The sequence below is a fragment of the Kogia breviceps genome, chromosome 1 (assembly GCF_026419965.1).
Source record: "Kogia breviceps isolate mKogBre1 chromosome 1, mKogBre1 haplotype 1, whole genome shotgun sequence".
In the NCBI taxonomy this organism is placed as follows: domain Eukaryota; kingdom Metazoa; phylum Chordata; class Mammalia; order Artiodactyla; family Physeteridae; genus Kogia; species Kogia breviceps.
In genome coordinates this window covers 26,537,310-26,563,196 of record NC_081310.1, presented here as the reverse complement: position 1 = coordinate 26,563,196, position 25,887 = coordinate 26,537,310, and the positions used below count along the sequence as shown (strand labels likewise).

The 25,887-nt window shown below is 41.7% G+C and overlaps 1 protein-coding gene across 6 annotated transcripts in view; it reads right to left on the bottom strand.

The window, feature by feature from the left end:
- C1H1orf21 (chromosome 1 C1orf21 homolog) overlaps positions 1-25,887 on the bottom strand; it is a 229,090-nt gene that overhangs the window by 107,481 nt on the left and 95,722 nt on the right. For all 6 annotated transcript variants that reach the window (XM_067029359.1, XM_067029364.1, XM_059040674.2 and 3 more), the window contains one exon: positions 3,284-3,378. In XM_067029359.1, coding sequence (XP_066885460.1) covers positions 3,284-3,378 — 95 coding nt within the window. The remainder of the gene's footprint in view (positions 1-3,283; positions 3,379-25,887) is intronic.

Here is a 25,887-nt window from a genome sequence, read left to right as displayed (position 1 = left end):
ACTACACCTGCTGATTCCACATAAACTTTCCTGAATCATAATCTCATTCTGACAATCCCTAGCTTAAAAACTTCAAAGGCTCCCGTTAATCCACTGAATTGATTTTGGACCTCTCAGCTGGACATCAAAGCTCTGTGTGTGACCCCATCTACGTTTTGCCTCTAATTTCCCACTGCTCTCCTACTGATGCCTTCTCCTGACCCCTCCCGCTCCCCAATCAAACAGGACCATGTGCTTTTTATTAAATACGTTTTGTGTTTTCCACCTCTGTTACTTCAGCCTGGGGCACTCTCCCTCATTCTATCCTTTGAGGCCCATTGTAAACACCAGCTCTTTCATCAAGTAGGTCCTGATGCCACCACAGACAAGATACCTGCCTTCTTTGATACCGGCAGCTCTTTGTGTTGTCTTCTTGGAATCAATCTTGCTTTATTTATCTAACCCTGCTTTATTTATAGTCATTTGGTACGTACCTTGTTTACGGCAATACAAGCGCCTTGTGGTAAGAGTCACTGGTTTCCTTATTTTTGTGTTTATCTGCAGAGTTTGGGACAGAGCCTTGTACACAGAGGCACCCAGTAAGCTACTGGATGACCTGAACAGTTCCCTCCACTTTACTGTAAGCACCTTGAGGACAGTGACTTTAAGTACACTGTGTCTCTCAACACAAGTAAGGGCCTTGTGCATAACAGGGACTCGAAACATACTTGTTTAAGTAATTTCATGGTTCCAGAGCAAGATTTTTCAAAACAGATGTAACACTGGCATTAACCCAGAACATTCACTTAAATCTCTCTCACCAATTAACGTAAAAGAAAAAGAAAAGGAACACTGACTCTAACATTCATTAGTCTTTCCTTTCGTTTTATGTGATAATGCCTCACTCTTACTAGGTGCTTATCACGCACCAGGCACTGCACTCAAAAGTTTTACAGCAAATCCCCTCGTGTAATCCTCCCAAGAGCACCATGAAGCGCTGTCTTTTTCCCCAATGGATGGGCAGGAGGTTTAGAGAAGTGAAGTAACTCGATCCTGCAGTGAGTAAGTGGCAGAGCTGAGATGTGAATCCAGGCAGTTTCTGCCTCCAAAAACCCGTGGTTGTCACCAACATGCCATATGCCTTGGTTTTGTTTGCCAACCCTCTTAATTTCAACAGTTTGGGTTAAAAAAAAAAAAAAAAAAAAAAATCTTTTCAAAAGCACTTCAAGCTACATCTTAAAATCATTCTTTGAAACGTAAGGACATCTTGACTCTCAGATTATTTTAATGGACGTAAAAATAAAGAACTGTTAAGTCTATCTCATCCACCTTCCAGCGTAAGCTTCAAATTTAGGAGGCTGTTTTCTCAAACGGTATGCATGGTCAGTACTTGATTATGCATCCCCCCCCCCCCAAATGGAGGTGACAAAGGTAACGTCCTTCCAAATAACTGAAAATCATTTAATTTGGGAACGCAGTCCAGACATCTCAGAACCAAAAATAACCATTTAGTCCTCATTCTCCTTGTAAGTCTTCACAGACTTCAAAACTCCTCTTGGTGGCCTGGACTCTGACTCACTGGCAGAGTAAAGGGGTGTGGGGTGGACATAGATAATCCATGAGTAAACAGGCCAGAATTTCTCTCTTTTTGAATCTCCATTCAGTCTGCATGGAAAAGCACTAGCGCCAATTCTGACTACAGCGCTGGAAAAGAAGACACTAGCACCAAGCAACTGATAGACTATGAAACTGAGAGAGAAGGAAAAAAGTTGTACTGGCCCTAAATATGAGGAGAGCAACACTGAGGAAAAACTCACAAGCTGTAAGATAAAAGTCATTGCTTTCCTTAGGATTTCAGAGATACAAGCACGTGAAGTAGAGATGGACTCTAGTAGTTACGTCTAAGAAAGAGCCACCAGCGGACTGGTCACCAGTGTCTTTTTAGCCTCCAATGGAAACACTATTACTAGAGATGAGATTCATAACTTAAGATGAAATTATATCAAGCAAGGACAAACTTTGTTCAATAAAATACAGTAGAAAACTGACGACTGATGTTTCAACTACTCAGATCTTCTACTTATCTATTCAAAGCAAAACAAAAAATTCATGTGAAAAGTCTGATAATATTAACTTCACTATTTAGTCACAGCTACCTTTTCTGGATTTAAGTATTGATGTTAAAATATACCCCAGGTATGATGAACCTCTGTGACTTAAGGGATACCTTAAAATCCAAATCCCATTTATAGAGCAAAATTTTATCAGAGTATTTTTCACTCCTTTAAAATGATCTAAAATACTCAGTTGTTGATACTTGAGTTTTTCAAGTTGTAGATCATATGTTCAGAAAAGAATAGAGGAAAAAGAGTGAGCCTGTTATGTTCATTAGTGTATCCTGGAAAAATGACAGCCTTAAATACTCATGAGCACTGGTGAATATTCTGCCAACTCCCTCTGCTGTAGCAGAGATCAGAAAAACAAAAACAAAGCACATAACGGAAAAAGGAGTTTAAGTCAAGTGAAAATATTTTATGACATTGCAAACTTCTTAAAAATACATTCACTCAAACATGAAAAAAAATAGCAAGCAATTACTCCCAAAATAAGAGAAAAACAATTCTGCTCCAACATAATTGAATAAATGCATAGTCTTAACAATCTGTAATCTCTTAAGAAATCAGCTAATATTGTAATTTACTAAATGTGTGTTTAAGAGATGGAATATCAACGTGGAACATGTATATTGATTTGTATTAGAGAAGTAGGTTCCTAACCATCTGTTTCAGATCATTAGAATTCTCATGTTATATCAAAACCCACAAAACCTTAACAGTGTGAATGTGAAGTACAAATTTGATAAAGACCTACCTTCAAAGTACCTTATTTTCCTTTGAAAGGCAACTTGCTTAACAACACTACATATTGAGAATAATGAAACTTAGCCATTCACTGTGATTTGGACACGAGTTAAAGGATGCAGAGAAAGAGAAAAAAGGTAATGCCCCCCCCATAAAACTCATTCCTACTTTATGCTTTTTCCTTTAAATTTAACCATCTTGAAATACTAATAATTTTGCTACATCTCCCCTGAAACATTCTCTATGAAGATTAAAGAAGGGCTTGTTCAAAAACAAACAGGATACAGGAGTACTGGTACAGCTTCCAGGCAAGCTATAAATAGCAACAGCATATTTCAAGAAATCTCACGCCAGTGTGTAAGCTGCAGTTTAAACATGCAGTGCAGATTTTATTATAATGCTGTCACCAAAATTCATTGTTATACGAGAAATTCAATGCTTACCAAGTTTTCTTGGTTCCTGGCTGCTATTTTTTGCTCCTCTTCTGCCCCATTTTTCATGTATTTGACCTCTTCCACCGGTTTGATCCTATACTCATCTGAGTGCCAAAAAAGAAAAGACATTTTATAACTCTTTTCACAATGGGAGGAAAGTGTCAGTAAGAAAAGCCCAACAGCATAAATTGTTAGAGCCTTTTCCCTGCGGCCTATGTGGTTCATTTGAAACAATCTGGAAGAAGCTTAACCAGCCTCTTTTTATGAGGCGCTCTCCTCTGTCTACTGGGCAAAGCTCAGCACCACGAAGGCAGCTAATGAAAGTGGCACTGCCTGGTCCTTTCACAGAGAGCAGATGGTGGCAGCAGAAACAGAGGTTATTCCATATCTAAAGCCTATTCGGAATTTATACGCATTAGGGCATATCACATAATGGTTTAAGGAGATTTTTTTTCTCCTTGAGAATATTAGTTCAAAATGCCTGTGGCAGCAACGTTACGCAGTACGCTCACACCTGAATTTCTTTCTTTTGGAAAAACAAAGTAAGACTAAAGAGCTTAACTGATCAACAAATAGATATAAACGATTGGAAATTGAAATTTTCCTGTTGGTGATCCCCATATTAAATGTGGAACAGTCTGCAACGATTTCATATGATACATACAGACTTTCATCTCTCTGTAAAGTCACACACGTGAAGAGCCATAATATCACACGGCTCTAATTGGTAGGTATATCTATCACTCAAGGCGGGAGAGTATAGTGGGCCATGGACAGGACCTGGACTTTGCAACAGCTAGAGAGAGAGTACAGCAAACTCTAATATCAAAATACATCATAGGACAAACTGGGGAAAACTTGAAGTTCCTCTCCAGGGTAGAGGTTTGGTGATGACAGAGATGACATTTTCACCAGATTTCTGTCAACAGGAAATGACTTGGGCACACTAAGGTCAAAAACAGGTGTGACTTTGAGTCATCTTTAGTCCAGTGTGTAGGAAAAATCACAGACATTATGGGATTAGAAAATTTCATCAACCAACAAACTGATGATTGCCTAGCATATGTCATGGAATAATGTCTATCAAAGGCTACCTAACAGACAGAGCCTATCACTAGGAAGTTGCAATATATCTTCTTATTGCCTGTGGTTAATTTGCTACAATGACTATATGCTTATATAATTTCTTGCCTTACTATTTATAATACCATTTCCTATATAGTTTCAGGCTTCCTCATACTATCTCTTAACACGCTACCCCCAAAGACGTTTGTTACAGTAATGTTTCTTCAAGTAATTATGCTGTTCCAATGTTTCTCAAAATTATCATCCCTATGAAAGTAAGACATTTGCATATATCTGAATAAAGACTCCATGCTCACAGCTGAGCCAATTGTTTTTTCCATCTGACAATTCAAGGTAGTTACTGATTCTGCTTCTTTCTAAAGAAATTAGAAAGACTGGTGTGAGGTTACAGTAATGAGTCCTTTAGGAACACCACGTCCTAAATGTGTTAACAAGTTAATCAGTGGGTTCTGATCCCCAATTACAAAATACAGAATTTCACGTTCCAATCTGGTATTCAGAAGAGAAAAAAAATAAGAGTAAATTAATCAATCTGGTACATTTAATTAAGGATTATTTACTCAGAAGTTGGAAAAGCACTTGTTAATTGACAAAGAAAAGACACTGGCTAATTATGCCTCCCATACAATTAAACAGAGACAAAAATAAAGGAAAAAAATAATAGCTAAAGATGGGTCTCCCTAACTTCAGTTTGGAGCATTAATATTTATAAATGATGGTTCACTGGGATAATTACTAACATTTAACTGAACTAAACTGTGATCTTAATTACTTACAGTGAGTCTCTAATTATTTAAATATAAATTATACACATACATACATATTTGTTTTATACACAATTCCAGTAAGACTCTATGATTTTGTCTATAGAGGACACAAAACCTCACATGATGAGATGGGGAAAGCGCAACATTTTAGGACCTAAGCCGAACCTTCTGAAAGAGGCTTCCAAAAGATGGCCCTTTGCCTGCAGCACAGCAAAAGGTTTCTTCTGGAGGGGACCCGCCCTTGCCTTGCCTGCTGTCCTCTCCCACCCCTAAGCCACAGCCCACAGTAGACACTCTCTAAACAGCTGAGTGCTATTCAATCTTCATTCTCCTTTTATCCCTCCAGGAAACGCAGCTGAATGCAAAGTATCAATAGTAGACAAACTATTACTATTTTTCCAATATTTTTCTTCAGTGAAGAAAAGCTGCTGGCTACATGTCTTTCAAAGCAGTGTTATCCCCCATACAGACTTTTTATAATATCACCAATTTAGAAAAAGGATAGGTTTTAGCGTGTCATTAAGAAACACGCCCGGCTAGCCAATGCTGTCTCTGTGGAACACACTATGACTGGATAAAAAAGAAAAAACAAACAGCCACGACTGCAAAGCCAGACCTATCATTATTACTTACATAACACTGCACAGAATCCATCGTGGTAGGAAACAAAAAAGCCAGTAAGACCCTTACACAAACCACAATTTGTATAAAGCAAATACTTAAAAACGGTCTGTCAAGTCTCTCAAAGGCTGGTGCTGGGGATGAAGATGACCATCTGGAAACAGAACACTCGTGTCAACCAATGTGTCACACATTTCCATGGTGATGCAGCCGTCAGCAACGGCACTCTGTGTGGACCAATGGAGCATTTCGGGTTATGGCAGTGACACAGCCACTAGGGAAATCCATTTTTCCTTTTGGTGAGGGCACAGGGGAATCCGTGTGGGACTTTAGCCCCTTCATCAGATCACACACTGGAGGCAACTGCAAGTAGCAGAGTCACTGTTACAAGCCAGAGAGCCCCGCCCGACAACAGAACAACCTGCCAACTTGATTAAGAGGAGCCACAAGCAGACTGTCTTCCTCTGGCTCCCTCACACCTGTTCACAATTTTTCTTTTCTTCCTGTTGATCTTGTCAGGTGGCTTCTTGAAATGCACGTCAGGAGCTGTAGGCTAACACCCCGTTTCGAACCTGCTCCCCTTCCTCTCTATGTAAACAGTTGCAGGCTGTGCCAGTCAAAATAGATCTGGGGGAAAAGCACTGCTGTGGTGATATTTTTAGCATTTGATTCCTCAGATTCCATCAGAGAGGGCTACGCTGTTTCTGTGGCAGCTCTATCATGCTAAAGACACACTGTTTCCCACCAAATCTCTGCACCTCACGTTTGACGTAAAGTGCCTCATATATACGTATATAAAATTAGGTTTTTAGAACTAGAAGGTGATCCGTTGGTTGGACTTGCTTCAGATGTTATGGAATCATCTCCGTTTTCAGGAGCCTGTCAATTCTTCCATTGTCAACAACTCACTGGTCCCTATCCTGTCCTCCCAAGCTTTGCACATGGAAGATCTGCTACAAGGTTACATTTATAATCAACGGAACTGACTTCAAAATGAGAGAATTAGAAGGAGATGAGTGCTGGAGTGAGTTCGTAATGCCATAACTATTAAAAAGTTAACAATTCTCATAAAAGTGCATATTAGATGGGGAAGGAGGGAGACAGGCAAGAGTTCTAGAAATGCTACTCTTTGAGGTAGGAAGGGATCTTACAGTTGTTTCCTAGAATGGTGAAATTCGCATCTATTGATATTTTCACACTCAAGTCTTCTTCTGATCAATGAGGGATTCCCTGGTGGCGCAGTGGTTGAGAGTCCGCCTGCCGATGCAGGGGACGCGGGTTCGGGACGCGGGTTCGAGCCCCGGTCCGGGAAGATCCCACATGCCGCAGAGCAGCTGGGCCCGTGAGCCATGGCCGCTGAGCCTGAGTGTCCGGAGCCTGTGCTCCACAATGGAAGAGGCCACAGTGGTGAGATGCCCGCGTACCGCAAAAAAAAAAAAAAAAGTGTATGATCAATGACATATGTACCAGAATGAATCTTTCCCAGGACTGTTCCAATTTCAAAAACTCTGCACTAATCTCCTCATATCAAAACAATCCAACATCTGGGCATCTTCACTGAACGCTCCGTATTGCTCCATCATCCACATTTTGCAGGAAGATTCTCTGGTAGACTAATTATTATTATACGCTCAGGAAAACATGAGGGCTTGGAACAAGAGGTAAAAGAAGTATTTATAAAAATAAACAAACCAATTAAAAGACTAAACTATTCTGCATTTTAGTGTAAACTCACTTCCCTTAGGTTTCTCCCACTGAACACCCTGTCCCCCAAGCTAACTAAATTCAAGTCCCCCAATCCTGGTACGACTTCAAATTCTTGCCTAGGATCTTTATTTCTTTACTTGGTGAGATTTTTTTCAAGAGGTGAGTATTCACGGTGGCTAAGAGCTTAACCTGTAGAGCTTGAATGACTAGCCATATGGCCTTGGGCAACTTACTCATGCTTTCTGTGCCTTGGTTTCTTCATTTGTAAAATGGGAATATTTATAGTACCTAATCTCACACATAGAGTCACGTGAATTAATATATGAATACACTTAAAACAGTGCCTAGCCCATAATAAATGCTCAATAAATGTTGGCTGCTGCTTTAGAAAAACTGTGCTGGTTCTGCAGGGAACACTATTTCTAATGCACAAAATCCATCAAGGTATAAAAACAAAAAGCATAATGTAAACGTCAAAAATTAATTTAACTGAAAATTCTGACTTAACTATGTTAACAAATAAAGTGAGAAGGGAATATTATCGTCCATGATAAGCCTTTAGCATTTTTTTAACTAAATGCATACAGTGCTTTAATTAAAATATAACATAATTTTAAAAGAACAATAAATAACTTTTATGACAGGAAAAAGAAAAGTGATCATTATTTGAGTGAAACCAGGGTTACAAGAAAATAATGTTCCTCTATCTTCCTTTATATCCTAACTCAATTATTGCCCTTGGCACAGCTCCTAGTCTCGGACTTCCTTGAGGGCACAAGAGTGAATGGGTGAGGTTCAGGAGAGTCTGAGAACCTACCATGGGCTGGGCTCTGTGATAAGCAATGGAGGGGGTGTGGAGGGGGGGGCATGGAAGAGGCCGGGAGACAGTGCCCGGGGAAAACCATCTTGGGGGGAGGCTTATGCTCTGAGAACCCTTCTGCTACCTGGAGCACGTTCCTCAGGCTAGACTGACCGCACAAGTAGCCTGACCCTATTCCACTCAGCCGCAGTCCACCAAGACAGACTAACTCTCGAAAACCTTATGCACAAAGTAGAGACTCAGCTGAAGGACCTCATAGACCAGTATCAATTCTGAGTCAGGCGGTCCCTTCACGATAATTACTATATCCTCACTTACAGAAAGTGATTTCGCCCTTTCCAATGTAATAGCTATCATTAAGCAATTTCTAGGGTAATTATGAACTGCTCGTTCTAAATGTTTTGACTATTTCTAAAATAAGGCTTTGGTGCATTTCATACAAAATCATCTCAGTTTTTTTCAGAGTGTGTCTCAAATCAACCTGATAAAGGAAAACCAATTTCAAAATAAGATTGTCTAATACATTAAGTGCTCATGGTCTAAAAATATAAACTGTTAAAAAATAACAAGCAGGGAAATTATGTTTTCAGACTTCATATTTGTGGAAGATTAAACCCTGGCCACTGGGTTTCCACTAGAGGAATTAGGAAGATTGTACCTATTTGTACACATCCCCCTTTATGATATCTCATAATTGAAAACTTACTATCACTAAGAGGGCAAGTCTCCTAGGTCTACTGTATCCTTATTCACTAGTGAAACCTAATGCTTGGATATATTTGAAAATCAGAGATAGATAAAAGACATAGTCTTGCTTCAGTCATGTAAAAACTCACGTCAGCACACCCTAATAAGGGGTATCACCCTTTTTAAAAATATGCAATGAATTGAAGGGTGAAAATGGTATCTAATTTTTATTTTAGCTTGATGTTTCCAAATTTACTAGTGATACTGAATACTTTCCCCCTGTTTTGATCATTCATGTGTGCCCTTTGTGATATCTTCTCTTCATATCCTTTTGTCCCTTTTCTCTAATTGGAGTTGTAGCATTTTTCCTATTGACTGTGATATGAGCTCTCTGTAAACTATACCAATTTATGGACATACTTCTGGCCCCAAAAGGTCTGGGCAAAAACACCTCTTGATTTTCGTTCAGACATGAGGCGGTGGAAGGAACTAGCTGCTTTCTGTCTTTGAGGCGAGTGCTGGGCTATCCCCTGCTGTCTTTTCTGTGTTTCTTTCCTTCTTCATTTCAGCAATATTCACTGAGCACCTACTGCGTGCCAGAGAATGTGGTACTCAGTCCTGGGGTTATGCCTAGGGAAGGGAAGCAGATCCTGTTCTCAAGGAGCTCACAGCTAGTAGGGGAAGATTTAAGAAAATGAGCAAATAGAGTGCAGAATGTCTGCAGCCATGAAGCACATGTGTGGGGTGACTGTAATAAGAACAGAAGAGAGGGACGACCCCCCCGCCCCCAAGCAAGGATGGGGAGAGTCTTGGAGGAGGTGACGTTATCTCACTGGAGCGCTGAGGAACACTAGTGTGTGTGGGGGAAGGACAGGTCTAGGCAAGGGGACAGTGAGTTCAACAACCAGAGAGAGCGTGGCAAACAGGAGCAACTGCAAGTGGTCTAGTACGGCAAGCACGCAGATCCCAGGGGGCCTCGAGGGATGAAAGGAGCAGAGGCTGCTAGGGCCCGTGCAGGAGGACCTGGAATGTGAATCCCATCAGAGGCAGGCTCCATTCTCAGGGGATACGGTCCAGGGCCCAGACTGAAGCCACCGTTCCATGGAACTGACATGGAGCAGTGGAGGTGGACCAGTCAGGTGAGGAAGGTGAGGAAGAACAACACACAGAGAAGACTGGCCAAGAGCCAGAGAAAGCAGCCACAAAGAGTCTCACGAGGGTGGAGTTTTTACCTGGAGTCAGCTGGTGGGGCACTGGTGGGGCTGGAGCTTAAGACACAACATCTGCCAGAACCTGTTTCCCCGGCTTCCCCGACAGGTATGCCTTCAACTGGTGATGGGGAGATATCACAGCATGCAGAACAGGGAGTGGCTGGGATGGGGTGTGATTCATCCTGGGGGCAAAGAAGCTGCCACTGAACCTGACCCCAGCTCCTTCCCCTTCGGCAGGACAGCGGTGAATCACAAGGGACAGAGCACTGGCTTCAAAGGGCCTTTGTCTTCTGGACCTGGCCTGGTGACTTCCCAGCTGTGCGCCGTGGAGGCAGGGGATAGACTTCTCTGAGTGAACAGAGTGCGTTGCGATGCTTGTGCATGGGTGCTATGGCCTCTTAGCGTTCTTAGGGTCTTGTCCATGCCTTCGAAGAGGACAAGCTGAGAGGTGTCCACAGCTGCAAGGATGAGAGGGTGGTAAAGCTTCCCTCGTTACAGCACCCTTAATGACTTTTTATTTTTATTTTTATTTTTTGTGGTACGCGGGCCTCTCGCTGTTGTGGCCTCTCCCGTTGCGGAGCGCAGGCTCAGGACGCACAGGCTCAGCGGCCACGGCTCACGGGCCCAGCCGCTCCGCGGCGTGTGGGATCTTCCCGGACCGGGGCACGAACCCGTGTCCCCTGCATCGGCAGGCGGACTTTCATCCACTGCGCCACCAGGGAAGCCCAGCACCCTTAATGATTAAGACTGGACCTGCAGGGCCTCATTCCTGAATCATTTCATCATTTCAGAGGCCAGATAGCACATCTCCTCCATTCATTTGAGGCTCATTCAGTGACCAGGGAACTATTAGCCAGTCATTAAGGGCCCCGGAACATGCATCTTCTGACACGCTCCGACAAAACACATGCAACCAGATCCAAATCCAGCCTGGACTCCTTTAGGAATGCATATGCAACCAAGGCTTTCCTGTGGAGAGGGGGTTTGATTTTTGTATCATACAGTAATAATTCCTAACCAAGAAAGAGAACGAGTGGCGAGCCACTCCCAGAGAAGGAGGGCATGCATGGTGGTTCTGACAGCCATTTACCCAGCTTCTCAAGAGCCCTCCTGCTCTGACTCTTCTGGAGTGCTGGTTCTCCACCAACCACAGAAAAGCTGGACACCAGCTAAGTCCTCTCTATTCTTGGTGCAGATCCTCTTATCCTTGATAACCGTTCAAGAGAAAGCCTGCCCAGCTGCCTGTCCTCTCCCCTGCTTTGATTTAATCCTCATGTCAGCCCTATGAGGCTGGTATTATTACCCATTTTCCAGTTGCAGAGATTAGTCTTTGATTGGCTGGTCAAGTGGCAGTGCTGGTTCTAACCCAGGTTGCTTGGAATCCAGGGCCAGGCTCCTAACCACTAAGCCAGTTCTTTTTTTAAACCACAAAGCACAGGAAATAATTACTCTGAGAAATGGTACAGGCATAAAGTATGAATGGATTCAGAAAGGATTTGGACATATTTGCAAATCACAGTGACATAAATGAAAGTTATCAAGACAACGAACATTCATGGGTAACGTCAGGGAAACTATCAGAGCCTCCCTTGTCAGACGTCTGGAGCTTCTGTCAGTGGAAGGTATCATCCCCGGGCTCCTTAAGTTAGGAATTAATATCAAATCAAAGTAAGGGTTGTGAGACTTTTCATTACAATGGCGATTTGACCACCACTGCATCTAATGGACGACAACGGTAGCTATTCTACAGTATACAGTAAATACTGCAAAGTCTTTAAAAACACTTTGTATTTTGAAAGATAACTTCCTTTTAAGCCTTCTGTTACACACTACAATTTTGATATATGATCTTAGCATTAAGACCAAGCAATAAATCAAGGGTGTCTTCCTTCAGAGGAGGGGGAGGGGGGGAGAAGAGGAGGAGGAGGGGAGGGGGAGGAGGGGGAGGAGGAGGAGGAGGGGGAGGAGGGGGGAGGAGGGGGAGGAGGGGAAGGAGGGGGAGGAGGGGAGGAGGAGGAGGAGGAGGAGGAGAGCTATCGTTTATAGAGCCCTTTAAATGTCCCAGATCCAGTTCAGAAAATCTGTTATACAACAGCCCATTTAATGCTCACAGGGCTCTAAGAAAGAGAACCGTCAGTGTCTCCATCCTAAGGAAACGTTCACTCATCCAGCTATACCATCCAGTAAGTGGTGGGACTGGGGCCAGGCCTTGAACCAGGCAGTCTGACTCAGACCCCAGGCTCTTATTTGACTTTCCCACAAACGTGTAGTAAAGTTAATTTCTGATAAAAACAAAAATTCTCTTCGTTTGCTGATGCCCATTACAGAACTCTTAGAAAATGTTATCACAATGTGGATCCTTCTCCCCGAATGGAAGTCACCTTTAAGATAAAGATAAACCTTTTCAGGTCAGGCATTAAAAAATGTATTACGATAAAATAAGATCTAAAATAAATGCAAAAAGTTATTTTCTTTTTAGGGGTAAACCATAAGGCACTAATAGCAATTACGAACAGATACTAACAAGAGGGGCTCACATGCCTTACTTTGCACATGAAGTCGATAAAACTCCACTGTCATTCCACTGTCAAGGGGGCTTGAAATGAGGGTTGCTTTTCTAGGACTGGCAATAAATTTCTGCTGATTCATTCACAGTTAATCCTTCACTGCTGCCCAAGATCAAGGGTCATGAATTTGCAGGATGGCTGGTCAGGATTAGGAAATTCTATGATCATTCCAGAAACTCTTCCCATTTAGTGTGGCTGCCATAGAGTTAACTGAAACATTGAACAATTTGGCCAATGGTGTATGTGTTTGTGTGTGTCTGTGTGTGTCTGTGTGTGTGTATGTTAAGGACGAAGAACATCTTAATGTTGATCTGATGTAACTTCTTTTTTTTTTTTTTTTTTTTTTTTTCTGTACGCGGGCCTCTCACTGCTGTGGCCTCTCCCGTTGCGGAGCACAGGCTCCGGACGCGCAGGCTCAGCGGCCATGGCTCACGGGCCCAGCCGCTCCGCGGCACGTGGGATCCTCCCGGACTGGGGCACGAACCCGCGTCCCCTGCATCGGCAGGAGGGCTCTCAACCACTGCGCCGCCAGGGAAGCCCCTGATGTAACTCCTTTAACTGGGTTCTGACTTAAGTGGGTTTCTGTTAAGAAAAAGATTCTCAGATAATAATCCGGATGCTTAAGCATCCCAGTCCCCTCCCCCTCTCCCAAGGCACCTCACCAGCAGGCCAGACGTGCCTGCGCTCTTTTGTGATGCAGTCTGGCGATGGGGTGAGGAGGTTAGCGGGAAACTGCAGCAGCCTGGATTTACACCAGAAAGAGCAGAGCTAATGAGAGGAATTGGGCTGGAGTGGAAAGTTTTGCAGAAGATTAGGGAGGGGAGATTCTGGAGGTAGTCCAAAGAAAGACAGACAAGAAGAAGTCACCAGACTGGCAGAGAGCTAGAGATTCAAGGGAATAGATTTCAGTACATTGTGAAGTAGGTTTATGAATGAGATGCCTCTGGGATTCTTTATTCAGTAAAAATTTAAATTGCTTTTCAGTGATCTTTGGTGATCCTTTTAATATGCCTCCGGACTGAAGCTGACTTCTGGGTTCTACAGCCATTAGAAGTAATTGTGGCAGCAAAATCATTAGCTAGACTAGGAAGACAATTGGATAGAGCTGTTTTCAGTTAAAGCAATTCCCAAGGCTACAAGCACTGCCACTGAATTTTTAAAATGGAAAAACACAGCTAAAATACAATTCGTGCTAAAAGAGTACAGCTTCCCTACTTATAAAAAATATTCATGACTTGACGCTCACTGCGGAGCTCATGAAGAAAGGTCCCAGAAGTCGAAGAGAGAGCTCATTCACATGTGCATATGAGGGGTGAGGAGGGCTCTCCCCCTCTCTTTCTCTCTCTCCTGCCAAGTCTGTACCTCTTCTCACAAGAGGTTCATTCACATCAAACAAAAGATCATTTCCAGTTGCTATGAATCGCCAAGTTAGATTCCCCTCGGGGACTAAAGTGTGTTCTGACAGCGACAAAGAATAGCTCTTTAGGAATACCAGCGTCTGGGTGAGTTGGGGGGACAGCATATTCGAGGACAGTTTAATGGTGAGCAGCCCAGTAAATGAGAACACACCACCTCCCACAACCTGGTCGGTTCGAACGAGACTATTTTAGTAATACGTTCTGCTCAATTTGTTTGTAAGAGATGGTAGCTGTTTTTATTATTTATCTTTCGGGAGGGATTCATAAGGGCATTTGAGTAGTTCAATTAAATTCAAATTGCGCAGTATCGCAATTGTGAGGTAGGCTCTGTAGTGCGAGCCTGAGGACACACAGCTGATGGGTAAGTGGTCCTCAGTGACCCTCACCCACCATCTATATGTAAGCTACTTAAACGTAGATTACCATAGTGAAAGTTCTCCAGGGTTCATTTTGCTTCCTCAACAGGGATGTACAGTAGCAAAAAAAGAACGGCTGAATCATTTCACACCTGTTAGAATGGCTATCATCAAAAAGACAAGAGGTAAGAAGTGTTGGCCAGGATTTGGGGAAAAGGGGACCCTCCTGCACTGTTGGTGGGATTGTAAACTGACGCAGTCACTATGGAAAGCAGTATGGAGGTGCCTCAAAAAATTAAAAAGAGAACTACCATATATATGATCCAGCAATCCCGCTTCTGGGTATACATCCGAAAAAGATGGTATCAGGATCTCGAAGAGATATCTGCACTCCCACGCTCACTGCAGCATTATTCACAAGAGCCAAGGTATAGAAGCAACCTAAATGTCCACTGATGCAGCAATGGATAAAGAAAATGTGGTACATATAGCCAATGAAATAGTATTCAGCCATGAGAAAGAAGGAAGCCTGACAATATGGATGGATCTTCAGAGCATTGTGATAAGTGAAATAAGTCAGAGAAAGACAAATACTGTATATCACTTACATATGGAATCTAAAAAAGTTGAACTCATAGCAACAGAGAGTAGAATAGTGGTTGCCAGCAACTAGAGGGTGAGGGGAATATAAGAAGATGCTGATCAAAGAGTACAAACTTCCAGTTATAAGATGAGTAAGTTCTGGGGATGTAATAGATAGCACGGTAACTACAGACAACAATACTGTATTATATACTTGAAAGTTGCTAACGAAATGATCTTAAATGTTCTCAACGTGTGCACACACACACACACACACACACATAAACACACACACAAAAGATAAATAATTATGTGACGTGATGGAAGTGTTAACTAACCTTATTGTGATAATCATTTTGCAATGTATATGTATATCAAATCATCACGTTGTACACCTTCAATTATACCTTCTATGTCAATTACATGTAAATAAGGCTGGAAATAGTAAAAATAAAATAAAATAACTGCTATAACTTCTAAGCCTTTGAAAGACTTAAATCAGACGTTTTCAACACATAGAAAAGTATGAAAGGCCCACACCATCCTACACAAACAGGCCAAAGGAGAATCTGGGAGGACAGTTCACACAGAGACACAGAACAGCCACAGTTCCTTAGCACGTCTTCTGTACCGTTTTCTTTCAGCTACCTTTCTAAGATACTGCTTGCACCCAAAGGCCTGAGTTAGGTAAAATCTCAAGAGTTCAAAGATCTTAAAGTATAATACATGATCTGGACATGTTCCAAAGTTTCTTTTACATGGTGTAAAGAGGCTTTTAACCTGATCAAGGCCAGTGGGTGATAAGGTTCCCCACCGCTCCTGCAGGATCTGGTAGAGGTACAGCCAAGGTCTGGGTGTGCAAAGTATCTGCCAGACCAGAAGGGCAAGGATTGCAAGCTCACCCCTTTTACACCACCACGTCAGTTTCCAGAAACAGCCGACATCACCGTTTGAGGCACCTGTTTCCCATGGATCAAGCCACGTCACCCACTCTTAGGTGTGGGTTTCAAGCCTTGAAATCCTTTTGACCTCCCCTCAACTGGGGAGGGCCTAGAAATGATTCACTTGTCTAGTTCAAGAAGCTGTATGGGTAGACTTGGCCTTAGCCCGGCCTGACAGTCTACTCCCTACAGAGCAGCCAGAGTAAGCTTTAACATTAAAACCAAAGTCAGACTACATTACTCCCCCACTCCCAAACCCCTCTCCTGGCTTCTATTACATTTAGAATAGAATCCAGAGCCCACATTTGAGCTTCGGGGCAACACACAGTCTAACCCAGTGGTCCCCAACCTTTTTGGCACCAGCGACCGGCTTCATGGAAGACCATTTTTCCACGGACGGGGGGTGGGGTGGGGTGGGGATGGTGCGGGAAGTAATGCCAGCACGGCGATGGGGAGCAGCAGATGAAGCTTCGCTCGCTAGCCTGCTGCTCCCCTCCTGCTGTGCAGCCCGGTACTGGTCTGCTGCCCAGAGGGTGGGGACCCCTGGTCTGACCCCAGGCTGCCTCTCTGAGTTCATCACCCACCACTCTCCCTACCTGAGGGCCTCAGACTTCTCCTTGGAACCACCAGCTGACCCCCTCTCAAGGATTTGGCCCTGGTGTTCCTCTGCCTAAAACACTGTTCCTGGGTGTTCTCCTGGCCTGCTCTTTCCTTCAGGTCTCTGCTCAAAAATGTCAACTGTTCAGGCAGACCTTCTCTGACCTATGAATCTAAAATAGCCACCACGGGGCTTCCACAGTGGTTAAGAATCCGCCTGCCAATGCAGGGGACACAGGTTCGAGCCCTGGTCCAGGAAGATGCCACATGTCGCGGAGCAACTAAGCCCGTGTGCCACAACTACTGAGCCTGCGCTCTACAGCCCGTGAGCCCCAACTACTGAGCCCACATGCCACAACTACTGAAGCCTGTGTGCCTAGAGCCCGTGTTCCACAATAAGAGAAGCCACGCAACGAGAAGCCCGCATACCGCAACGAAGAGTAGCCTCTGCTCACCGCAACTGAAGAAAGCCCGCGTGCAGCAATGAAAACCCAACACAGCCCAAAAAAGACAAAAAAAAAAAAAAAGCCACTGCATCACTCTCTCTTGCGTTTGTTATTTTTCTCACTGTGCTCATCCCCACCTGATAGTGTATTATATGTCTTTCTGTTTACTGCTTGGGTCACTCCCTAGGATGTGAACAAAATGAGGGCAGTCATTGTCTTTTTACTTGTTACATCCCCTAGTAAAAGCCAGTTTCTAGCAATTGCTCAATAAATATTTCTTGAATGAATAACTGTGATTTTCAGAGTTTTATCTGAGCTAAAAGCATATTGCTTTTCATCTTAATGCTTGGCAACTGAACAACTGCATTAGAGGAAACAAGGCACGGAACAAAGGAGGAAAGCCATGGTCAAAACTCAAGACCTAAACACTTTTAAATAAAGAGACGTTTCTGGAGTGAAAGAAGGCAATGGCAAGTAAAAGATTAATGAATAAATATTGTGTTGAACAGCTGACACAATAAAGGCCAAAATGCTGGATGCAACATTAAAAATAAAATCTTGGGCTTCCCTGGTGGTGCAGTGGTTGGGAGTCCGCCTGCCGATGCAGGGGACGCGGGTTCGTGCCCCGGTCCGGGAAGATCCCACGTGCCGCGGAGCGGCTGGGCCCGTGAGCCATGGCCGCTGAGCCTGCGCGTCCGGAGCCTGTGCTCTGCAACGGGAGAGGCCACGACAGTGAGAGGCCCGCGTACCACAAAAAAAAAAAAAAAAAAAAAAAAGGAAAAATAAAATCTTATTTCATATATAATTTGATCATTTCTTCTTTGGTTATAGATCAAAATCAACAGTGACATTTACACAGTGAAGCATAGGTGCCTGTAGCTAGAAGGGAATTTAAATGCAACTTAGCTTGGCTTGAACGTGGTTTTCAAAATGGAAATGCAACAAAATGTAAATACATATTTGTACCAGTTTGGCTTTGTTTTACAATCTGACAAAAATTCGTTAGTTTCACAGATTGGTATTTTAGCACCATGCTTTTTCACTTCACCCTTAATCTTTTACCTTCAGTTCTTAACAGCCACACACATAGCTTTTGAAAATATATTTTAAATGAAAATGTAAATATCCACTTACATTATAACTTAAGCATGGACTATTACTTTCAAGGAAGTGAACTGCATATACTTGTCCCTCTCTCCACCAATTTCCTTTCCCAGCAATGGCCCTTTTACCTAAGAAAATTTAATTAATATATTGTAATAACCTATAATAGAAAAGAATCTGAAAAATATATACAGGTATAACTGAATCACTTTGCTGTACACATGAAACTAACACAATATTGTAAATCAATTGTACTTCAATAAAACTTTAATTATGCAACCTTTATAAACCAGACCATTTTTATTCATTGTTTAAAACTGTATTGTTAATTATGTTAGTAGAATACTATTTATGCATATATTTAATACAACAGCCACGAAACTATTATCTCTTTGTTATCCTTTAGAATTTGACTTTCTATAAGTTGTGACTTTCTCTTGCTCTTTTAGAGTCTGGCTGGACCAACACAGTATAGCTACATTAAGTCAGCAACAAAATCACACTCTGAAAGTGACTAGGTTAGAGTCATCAACCTGGGAAATTAAATGTTCTCTTTTGTCTAAATTTTGTTTAAAACTATGTCCTATCATACATTTTATTACCCTTTTCAAAAATAGAACATATCCCACTACTACTTCTAACAAAACTTTACAACAGAAAGTCAGCAACACAAATCTCACACTGACCAGCAACTACACTGTATCAGTTCAAGCATCGCTGCATGAAAGATAAACTAAAAACCAGCCGGCCAAGATGGAAGCAGGGATAGTTAACACCCACACTTCCAGCTTTCTTGACTTCTACTTGTGGTAATGCTTTGAAGCTACAGAAGATATTGGGGATAATTCTCAATAAATTTTTAGAAGAAAAAATTATAAAGCAATCAACACTTGGTTAACTTGGGACCATAAAGCTATTATTTGTTGACCACTACCACCACCATCATTTTTCTTAAAAAAAAAAACTCATCAAAACAGTATCATATGTAGTCTTTCCAATGGCCCCGTGGCTTGAGAGAAACTGAGACCACAGAGTCATGTGAACCGTCCACAGTCTGGGAAGCAGGTAAAGTGGAACCTCTGAACATGAGCGCTCAACACTCTCCAACTTAAGTTCAACACTCACTCCCAAAATGTGGAACTGAGGATGACAGAGATCGCCTTGCAGCAGCCAATCTGCACCAGCATCCAAACACACCCAAGACCTCCAGCCACTGAGTCAAGGGCTTCTCTATAAACTGGGCTTCCTGGGCCACAATCTTTTGTTTTGTTTGTTTTAATAAAACCTTAAGCCGTATGTAGCCCACTGTGCTCTCTAAGATAGTTGCCTCTGCAAAGAACTACTTACGGTAGAAAATGTGAGAAATGAGAGACTGAGAGTCAAGTCACAAAGGATTAAGGTGGCTCAATTTCAAATTAGTAATCTGTCAAGCCCCACATGACTTCTCCTCTTTATGCTATGAAATGAACAGCAAGACAAGTCCCGTTAGCTAAAAATAAACTTCATAGAGGGAATTATATCATAGTTATTTCCTGTCTTTCAATTTATTCTCAATTTTAAGCGACCAGTTGGGTGCAGGGCTGAAGACAGGGAGAATGAAACCGAACTCTTTAACTAGTGTACCAGGAGTTAGGAAAGTGATCAATTCCTTCAGAGCCCTGGGGTTCGATGTGATGGTTCACGGTGAAGTTGACACTGAGAAGCAGGAGACAGAAGAACTTTGCTATCAGCAGTAATTCCTAACGAGGGAAAGTACTACACATGTTGATATTTCCAGTGGCAACAGGTATATGAAAATGCAGAACTTTCTTAATAAGCCAGCATCTTCACCACATTGCTTTTCATATTTTATAACCTATGCAGGTGGTAACTTTAAGTTAAAAAGGACTTGAAGATAAAATAGCATGGCATAGTGGCTGAAGGTACAGATTTGGGGGCCATGCTGACAGGTTCCTATTGGAACCTACCTCACAACGTATTCTGAGGATTAAATGAATTAATAAATAACAAAATACTTGAAATAATGTCTGGCACATAAAAAGTACTAAATAAACTCCCTTAAGAAAGTTTTCTAGGTTATTTTTTCTTTCATAAACAGCATATTCATCTTAAACAGTAATGTTCATCAAGTATGTTTTTGAAAATAAAATTTATTTAATTTTTCAAAAAACTTCCATTAGAAAAGAAGGTGTAGATATTTGGAAATATAACAGAAGTGCAAAGCACCGCCTACAGATAATCATCACTCACCGTTCCTTGTAAATACCTAGAGGCTTGTTTTCAGTCCATGACATTCTATATAAATGAGTTTCATAACCAGTTTTTCTCCATTTAACATCACAGCATCTTAATACAATGAAACGAACAAACAGAAATACCCGAACAAGGAAATGAAGCATCAACTATAGTAAACTCTACTGTCTTCCTATCCCAAAGTCTAGAGAGTTTAGAATTAATTATTTGATACACTTAGGTTTTTTTTTCATTTGGTCCAAGGAACTGCAAAGCCAGACAGAGCCAGACATGCAGATGAGTTCCCAGACTCTAAAACAGAGGTGCCCTTGACCTTACTCTGGCTCAGATACAAGTTTCCCAGACCCTAGTCAACAAGCGCTGGCTCAGAAGCAGGGTACAATAAGAGGGGGTGTTTTCCTACCAGTACTCAGTGATTGTTTGCCAGCAACAACAAAAAGAAATTCAGGGTAAAGCATGGCACATCACATCTGTGTGCTCTACCTTCAGAGCCCTGAAGTTCACTGTCATGGGATGATCCATGGCAGTGAAGATGGCACTGAGAGGAATGGGCCAGAGGACTGCCATCAGATCACATGCCAGGACCAAAGGGCCCTGCATGTATCAGGGCTCCAGCAATCAGTGCTTGATGGACAGACAGCCAGGCTGAGAAAGGAAGAGGTAGGTGATTCATGGCTTTGTTCTTCCATTAGATTGAAAGTTCCTGGAACAGAGGAACTGTATCTTGTATATTTTTAAAAATCCCTTTCTATGCCTAACAGAATGCCTTCCTTGCTTCCCCTTCATAAAGCACACATTTGTTCACTTAAGTTCTGAAACCAGACACAGCCACGTTCCCTAGGTTAACATATTACCTGTGTAAACTTAGGGAAGTTACTTAACTTCTCACCATCTCCATCCCCTCACCTATAAGTGGGCATAACAGCCCCCGGTAAATAATAGATATCATTAATATCAGTTCATTATTATTGAATAACTTACATATCGGACATTATGTTATGTTAGGTAAGAGCGGTGTATGATTAAATTAAAAGCATTATCTTCAAGGAGCTCAGAGTCAGTGATCACGAACTAATAACGATTTACTGAAGAGTGGCTAGATCTTTCTCTAGAAGGGAAATGTCTTTATTTTCCCATCACATTTCACTCTTCTCTCTACCCCAAATGCAGGCCTACACTATTTTTTTCCCATTACCCATGGTACCCAAGGATATTCTGTGCCAACAGACACTCAATGTAGCACTTTGTTACATATTTTCAAGTTTCTATTTCTTGCTGAATATTTCCCATGCACAAATGGTGTCTTTTCTAAAATAAGGTAAACTCTTTGAGGCAGCTCACTTGATTTTGTTCCCTGTGTATCCACCACGCACGAGCACACAGGGCCTGTTTATAAACACCGATTCAACTGGAGCCATTCTAACCTCGTAACTGGTCTATCAACAACCACTAAATGAGGATTATTACCTTAGGGGTACTTAATTGGATGAAGCAATTTTCCTCACTGTTTAGAATGTGTTGTCAGAAACACAATTAAACTGTGACACCAATTTATGATCACAAACTACTCAACTGGAAATATTTCACAGCTGAAAACTCAGGAAGGTCTGGTGGGTGAATGAATGATAGACCTACTTCTGCTCTGTCCCACGGGGATGGACCTGCTATTGCTATCTCCTCCTCTGTCCCAATCCTCCCCTCTAAAATCTGGGCAAAGACTCAGGGCTCACGTGCCACAACTTCCTACATGCCTCTCAAGGCAGTAACTTGTCTTTCTTATTTCACCAGATGTGAAGAATTTACACGTGACATATGATGCATATAAAATCAACTCTGGAGACAACACCAGCAATAATAAATAACTGTCATGTTCTGATCCCTGCATGGGACAAATACCACACCATCATACTTTATTTTGGCTGGTTCTATGATGCTTTAATGATAATACAGTCTCAACATGTATGCAAGACCATGTACTGACATTGGTATTTCAAGGTCTGTAATTATCTAACCCGAGGTGAGGCTGATCATTTAAATAGCTTAAGGAATGAGCATAGAATCTCCTACACTATCTGTCCAGTGTTTTCTAAATGCTCAGCCAGGGCTTCCCTGGTGGCATGGTGGTTAAGAATCTGCCTGCCAATGCAGGGGACACGGGTTCAAGCCCTGGTCTGGGAAGATCCCACATGCAGCGCAGCAACTAAGCGCGTGCACCACAACTGCTGAAGCCCGTGCACCTAGAGCCTGTGCTCAGCAACAAGAGAAGCCACTAGAAAGAGAAGCCCGTGCACCGCAACGAAGAGTAGCCCCCGCTTGCCACAACTAGAGAAAGCCAGCGCACAGCAATGAAGACCCAATGCAGCCAAAAATAAGTAAATTTTAAAAAATAAATAAATGCTCGGCCAATTTCCAGGTAACATAATTATGATTCCTATACTGTCTGTGTGAGCTTTTTGGTGTTCTGAAAAATAATTACTGTGTAAAATTTCCAAATATTAAAATAGTTGCCCTAATATGAAATTTATTTCCCCACTGCTTTGGTAAAGCTTCCCAGTCTCCCCTTGACATGCCTGATGCATAATGTACCTCTGAGCCTTTTCACTGTCTCTCAGCCTGAAACTCCTGCCACACCTCTGTTCCTTTGTCTGTTTTTCATCTTTTAAGACTCAGCTGAGGCCTTAATCATCCTCCTTTTTTTAAAAAACATCTTTACTGGAATATAACTGCAATCATCCTCTTTATGAGTCTTTTCCTACTCCTAAGAGACCAACCCTTTTGCATTATCATCATAGGACACTGACATTTTTTGTTGAGATGCCCATCTGTTGCATCATTATCAGTTCCTAAAAGAAAGGGACCAGATTTAATCCATCTTTATAGCCTCAGTGCCTCGCACTGTGTCTAAGCCACATGAGATACTAAGCGCTTCATGGACTGAACCAACTGCTAGGTTTTAAATGAAACCAACAAGCACCACTGATCAGACTCCATCCTGGACAAACAAGACTATCAGTTCAATCCCTGTTGCCCTGGGGCTATTTCCAGTGATAGAGCTCTCTCCTGTGGGATAGAGTTCACATTACTCTGAAAGCACAACTGAAGGCCTTCAGAAGATAGGAACATAAAATTATATTTATCAAAATAAATGGCTGCATTAATGATAAATGTTAACCACAAAAGAGTTAAATCATACAGGAAAATACAAAAAAAGAAATTAAGAATCACCTGAACCTCCACAATAGAGAGCTTGCCATTGTTAACCACTGGTAAACAGCCTTCCAAACATTTCTTTTATGAACTTGCACAGAATTTTACATATATTTTAAACATATAAAATTTACAAACAAGATATGCTGTGTAAAGCCCTTTACCGACATGTTATAGACCTCTTTCCATCTCAATAAATAGAGTACCTTAATCCTTAATGGCTGCATTCGATATATGTTTCATCAGTGAGAAAGACCCTTGAGCGTAGCCATTTACATGCTTGTCTAATTACCTCCTTATGATAAATTCCTAGAAGTGGGGCTGCTGGGGCAAAGGCTGTGTTCATTTAAATTTTACATATTATATGTTACCATTTGGTGCCCCAGAAAAATTGTTCTGGTTTGACATTCCCAGTTACAGCATGAGACAGATGCCTGTTCCTGCCAATTTGAGTGGTGACAAATGTTTTGTTTTGCTTTGGGTTTTGGTGTAGTTTGTCTGATTGCTAAGAAGTTGAATATCTTTCTGTATGTTTACTGGCCTTTTTAATTTTTTCTTTTTCGATTGCTTGGTCACAAATTTCATCCATTTTTCAATTGGCGTTATTAGTTCTTTCCTTATAGATTTTAAGGAAATTTTTAAATAGATTTTAGTCTTTTTATACTAGTCATTTTAACCCTATTTGTGTTACAGTTATTACTCTCACTCACTTTGACATTTGTCTTTTAACTCAGTTCATGGTGGGTGGTGTGTTTGTTACCATGCAGAGATTTTAAAAGTTTATGTAGTCAACTATTTCTTTTAGGGCGTTGGGTTTTGTGGCATTATGAAGACATTTTGAAAACTAAGATTATAAAAACATCCATTTTTATAGTACTTTTATGGTTTCATATTTTACAGTTCAACATTTAGATTCATCTGGAAAACTATAGTATGAAAGGATGAGTTAGAAATTCAATTTTTAATATTATACTTATGAATATAAGTTCATATAAGTTCTATAAAATGATTCATATTTTAAAGAATAAAATAGAGTTGAATATGAATAAAGAATAAAACATGAATTGAAATAGTATCTAATTTGTGCATCTTTTTACTTCAGTTAGCTATGAATGCATTTATCCAATTACAATCTGTGTCTGTTGCCTCTTGGCCTCTCCACAGTGCTTCCCAAAGAAATGTCCTTCCTTCTATAAACATCCTCACTGTACATGATAAACCCAAGACTAGGAAAATGCTGGATCACACCATATACAAAAACACAACACACACACAAATTAATGTTTGATAAATGAAAATATGTTTGCTAACTTCTATGTTGGTACTATTTTTTAAACCACACTTTTATAGTGATAAGGCATAATATTATATTCACCACTCTTAAATCATATACTTTAGTCTTTTGATTTAAAGACACATACACACTCACATTTTACACAGAACATAAGCTGGTCTGGGTCAAAACAGAGAAAGAACAAATCATAGGGACACAAATATTCTAAAATATAAAATAAAGAGCTAAGTATTATGTAGACAATCAATAAACTTTTAAAGTTTGGAGAATGCCACATCTGCAATAGACTGGTTATGCTTTTCCCCCAGCAGAGTCAAGGGAAACGAGGGCCAGATGATGATGACGATAATAAATGGGCTTGGGGCTTCCCTGGTAGCGCAGTGGTTAAGAATCTGCCTGCTAACGCAGGGGACAAGGGTAAGAGCCCTGGTCCGGGAAGATCCCACATGCCGCGGAGCAACTAAGCCAGTGTACCACGGCTACTCAAGCCCGCATACCTAAAGCCTATGCTCTGCAACAAGAGAAGCCACTGCGATGAGAAGCCCAAGCGCGGCAAGGAAGAGTAGCCCCCGCTCGCCACAACCAGAGAAAGCCCGTGCGCAGCAACGAAGACCCAATGTAGCCAAAAATAAAATAAATAAAAAATAAATACATTTAAAAAAAAAAAAAAAAAAAAGGATCTGCCTTCCAATTCAAGGGACTATGGTTTGAGCCCTGGCCTGGGAAGATCCCACATACCGCGGGGCAACTAAGCCTGCTTGCCACAACTACTGAAGCCCACGTGCCTAGAGCCCATGCTCCACAACAAGAGAAGCCACCACAGTGAGAAGCCTGTGCACTGCAACGAAGAGTAGCCCCTGCTCACCACAGCTAGAGAAAGCCTGCACGCAGCAACGAAGACCCAATGCATCCAGATATAAATAAATAAATAAATAAATTTATAAAATGC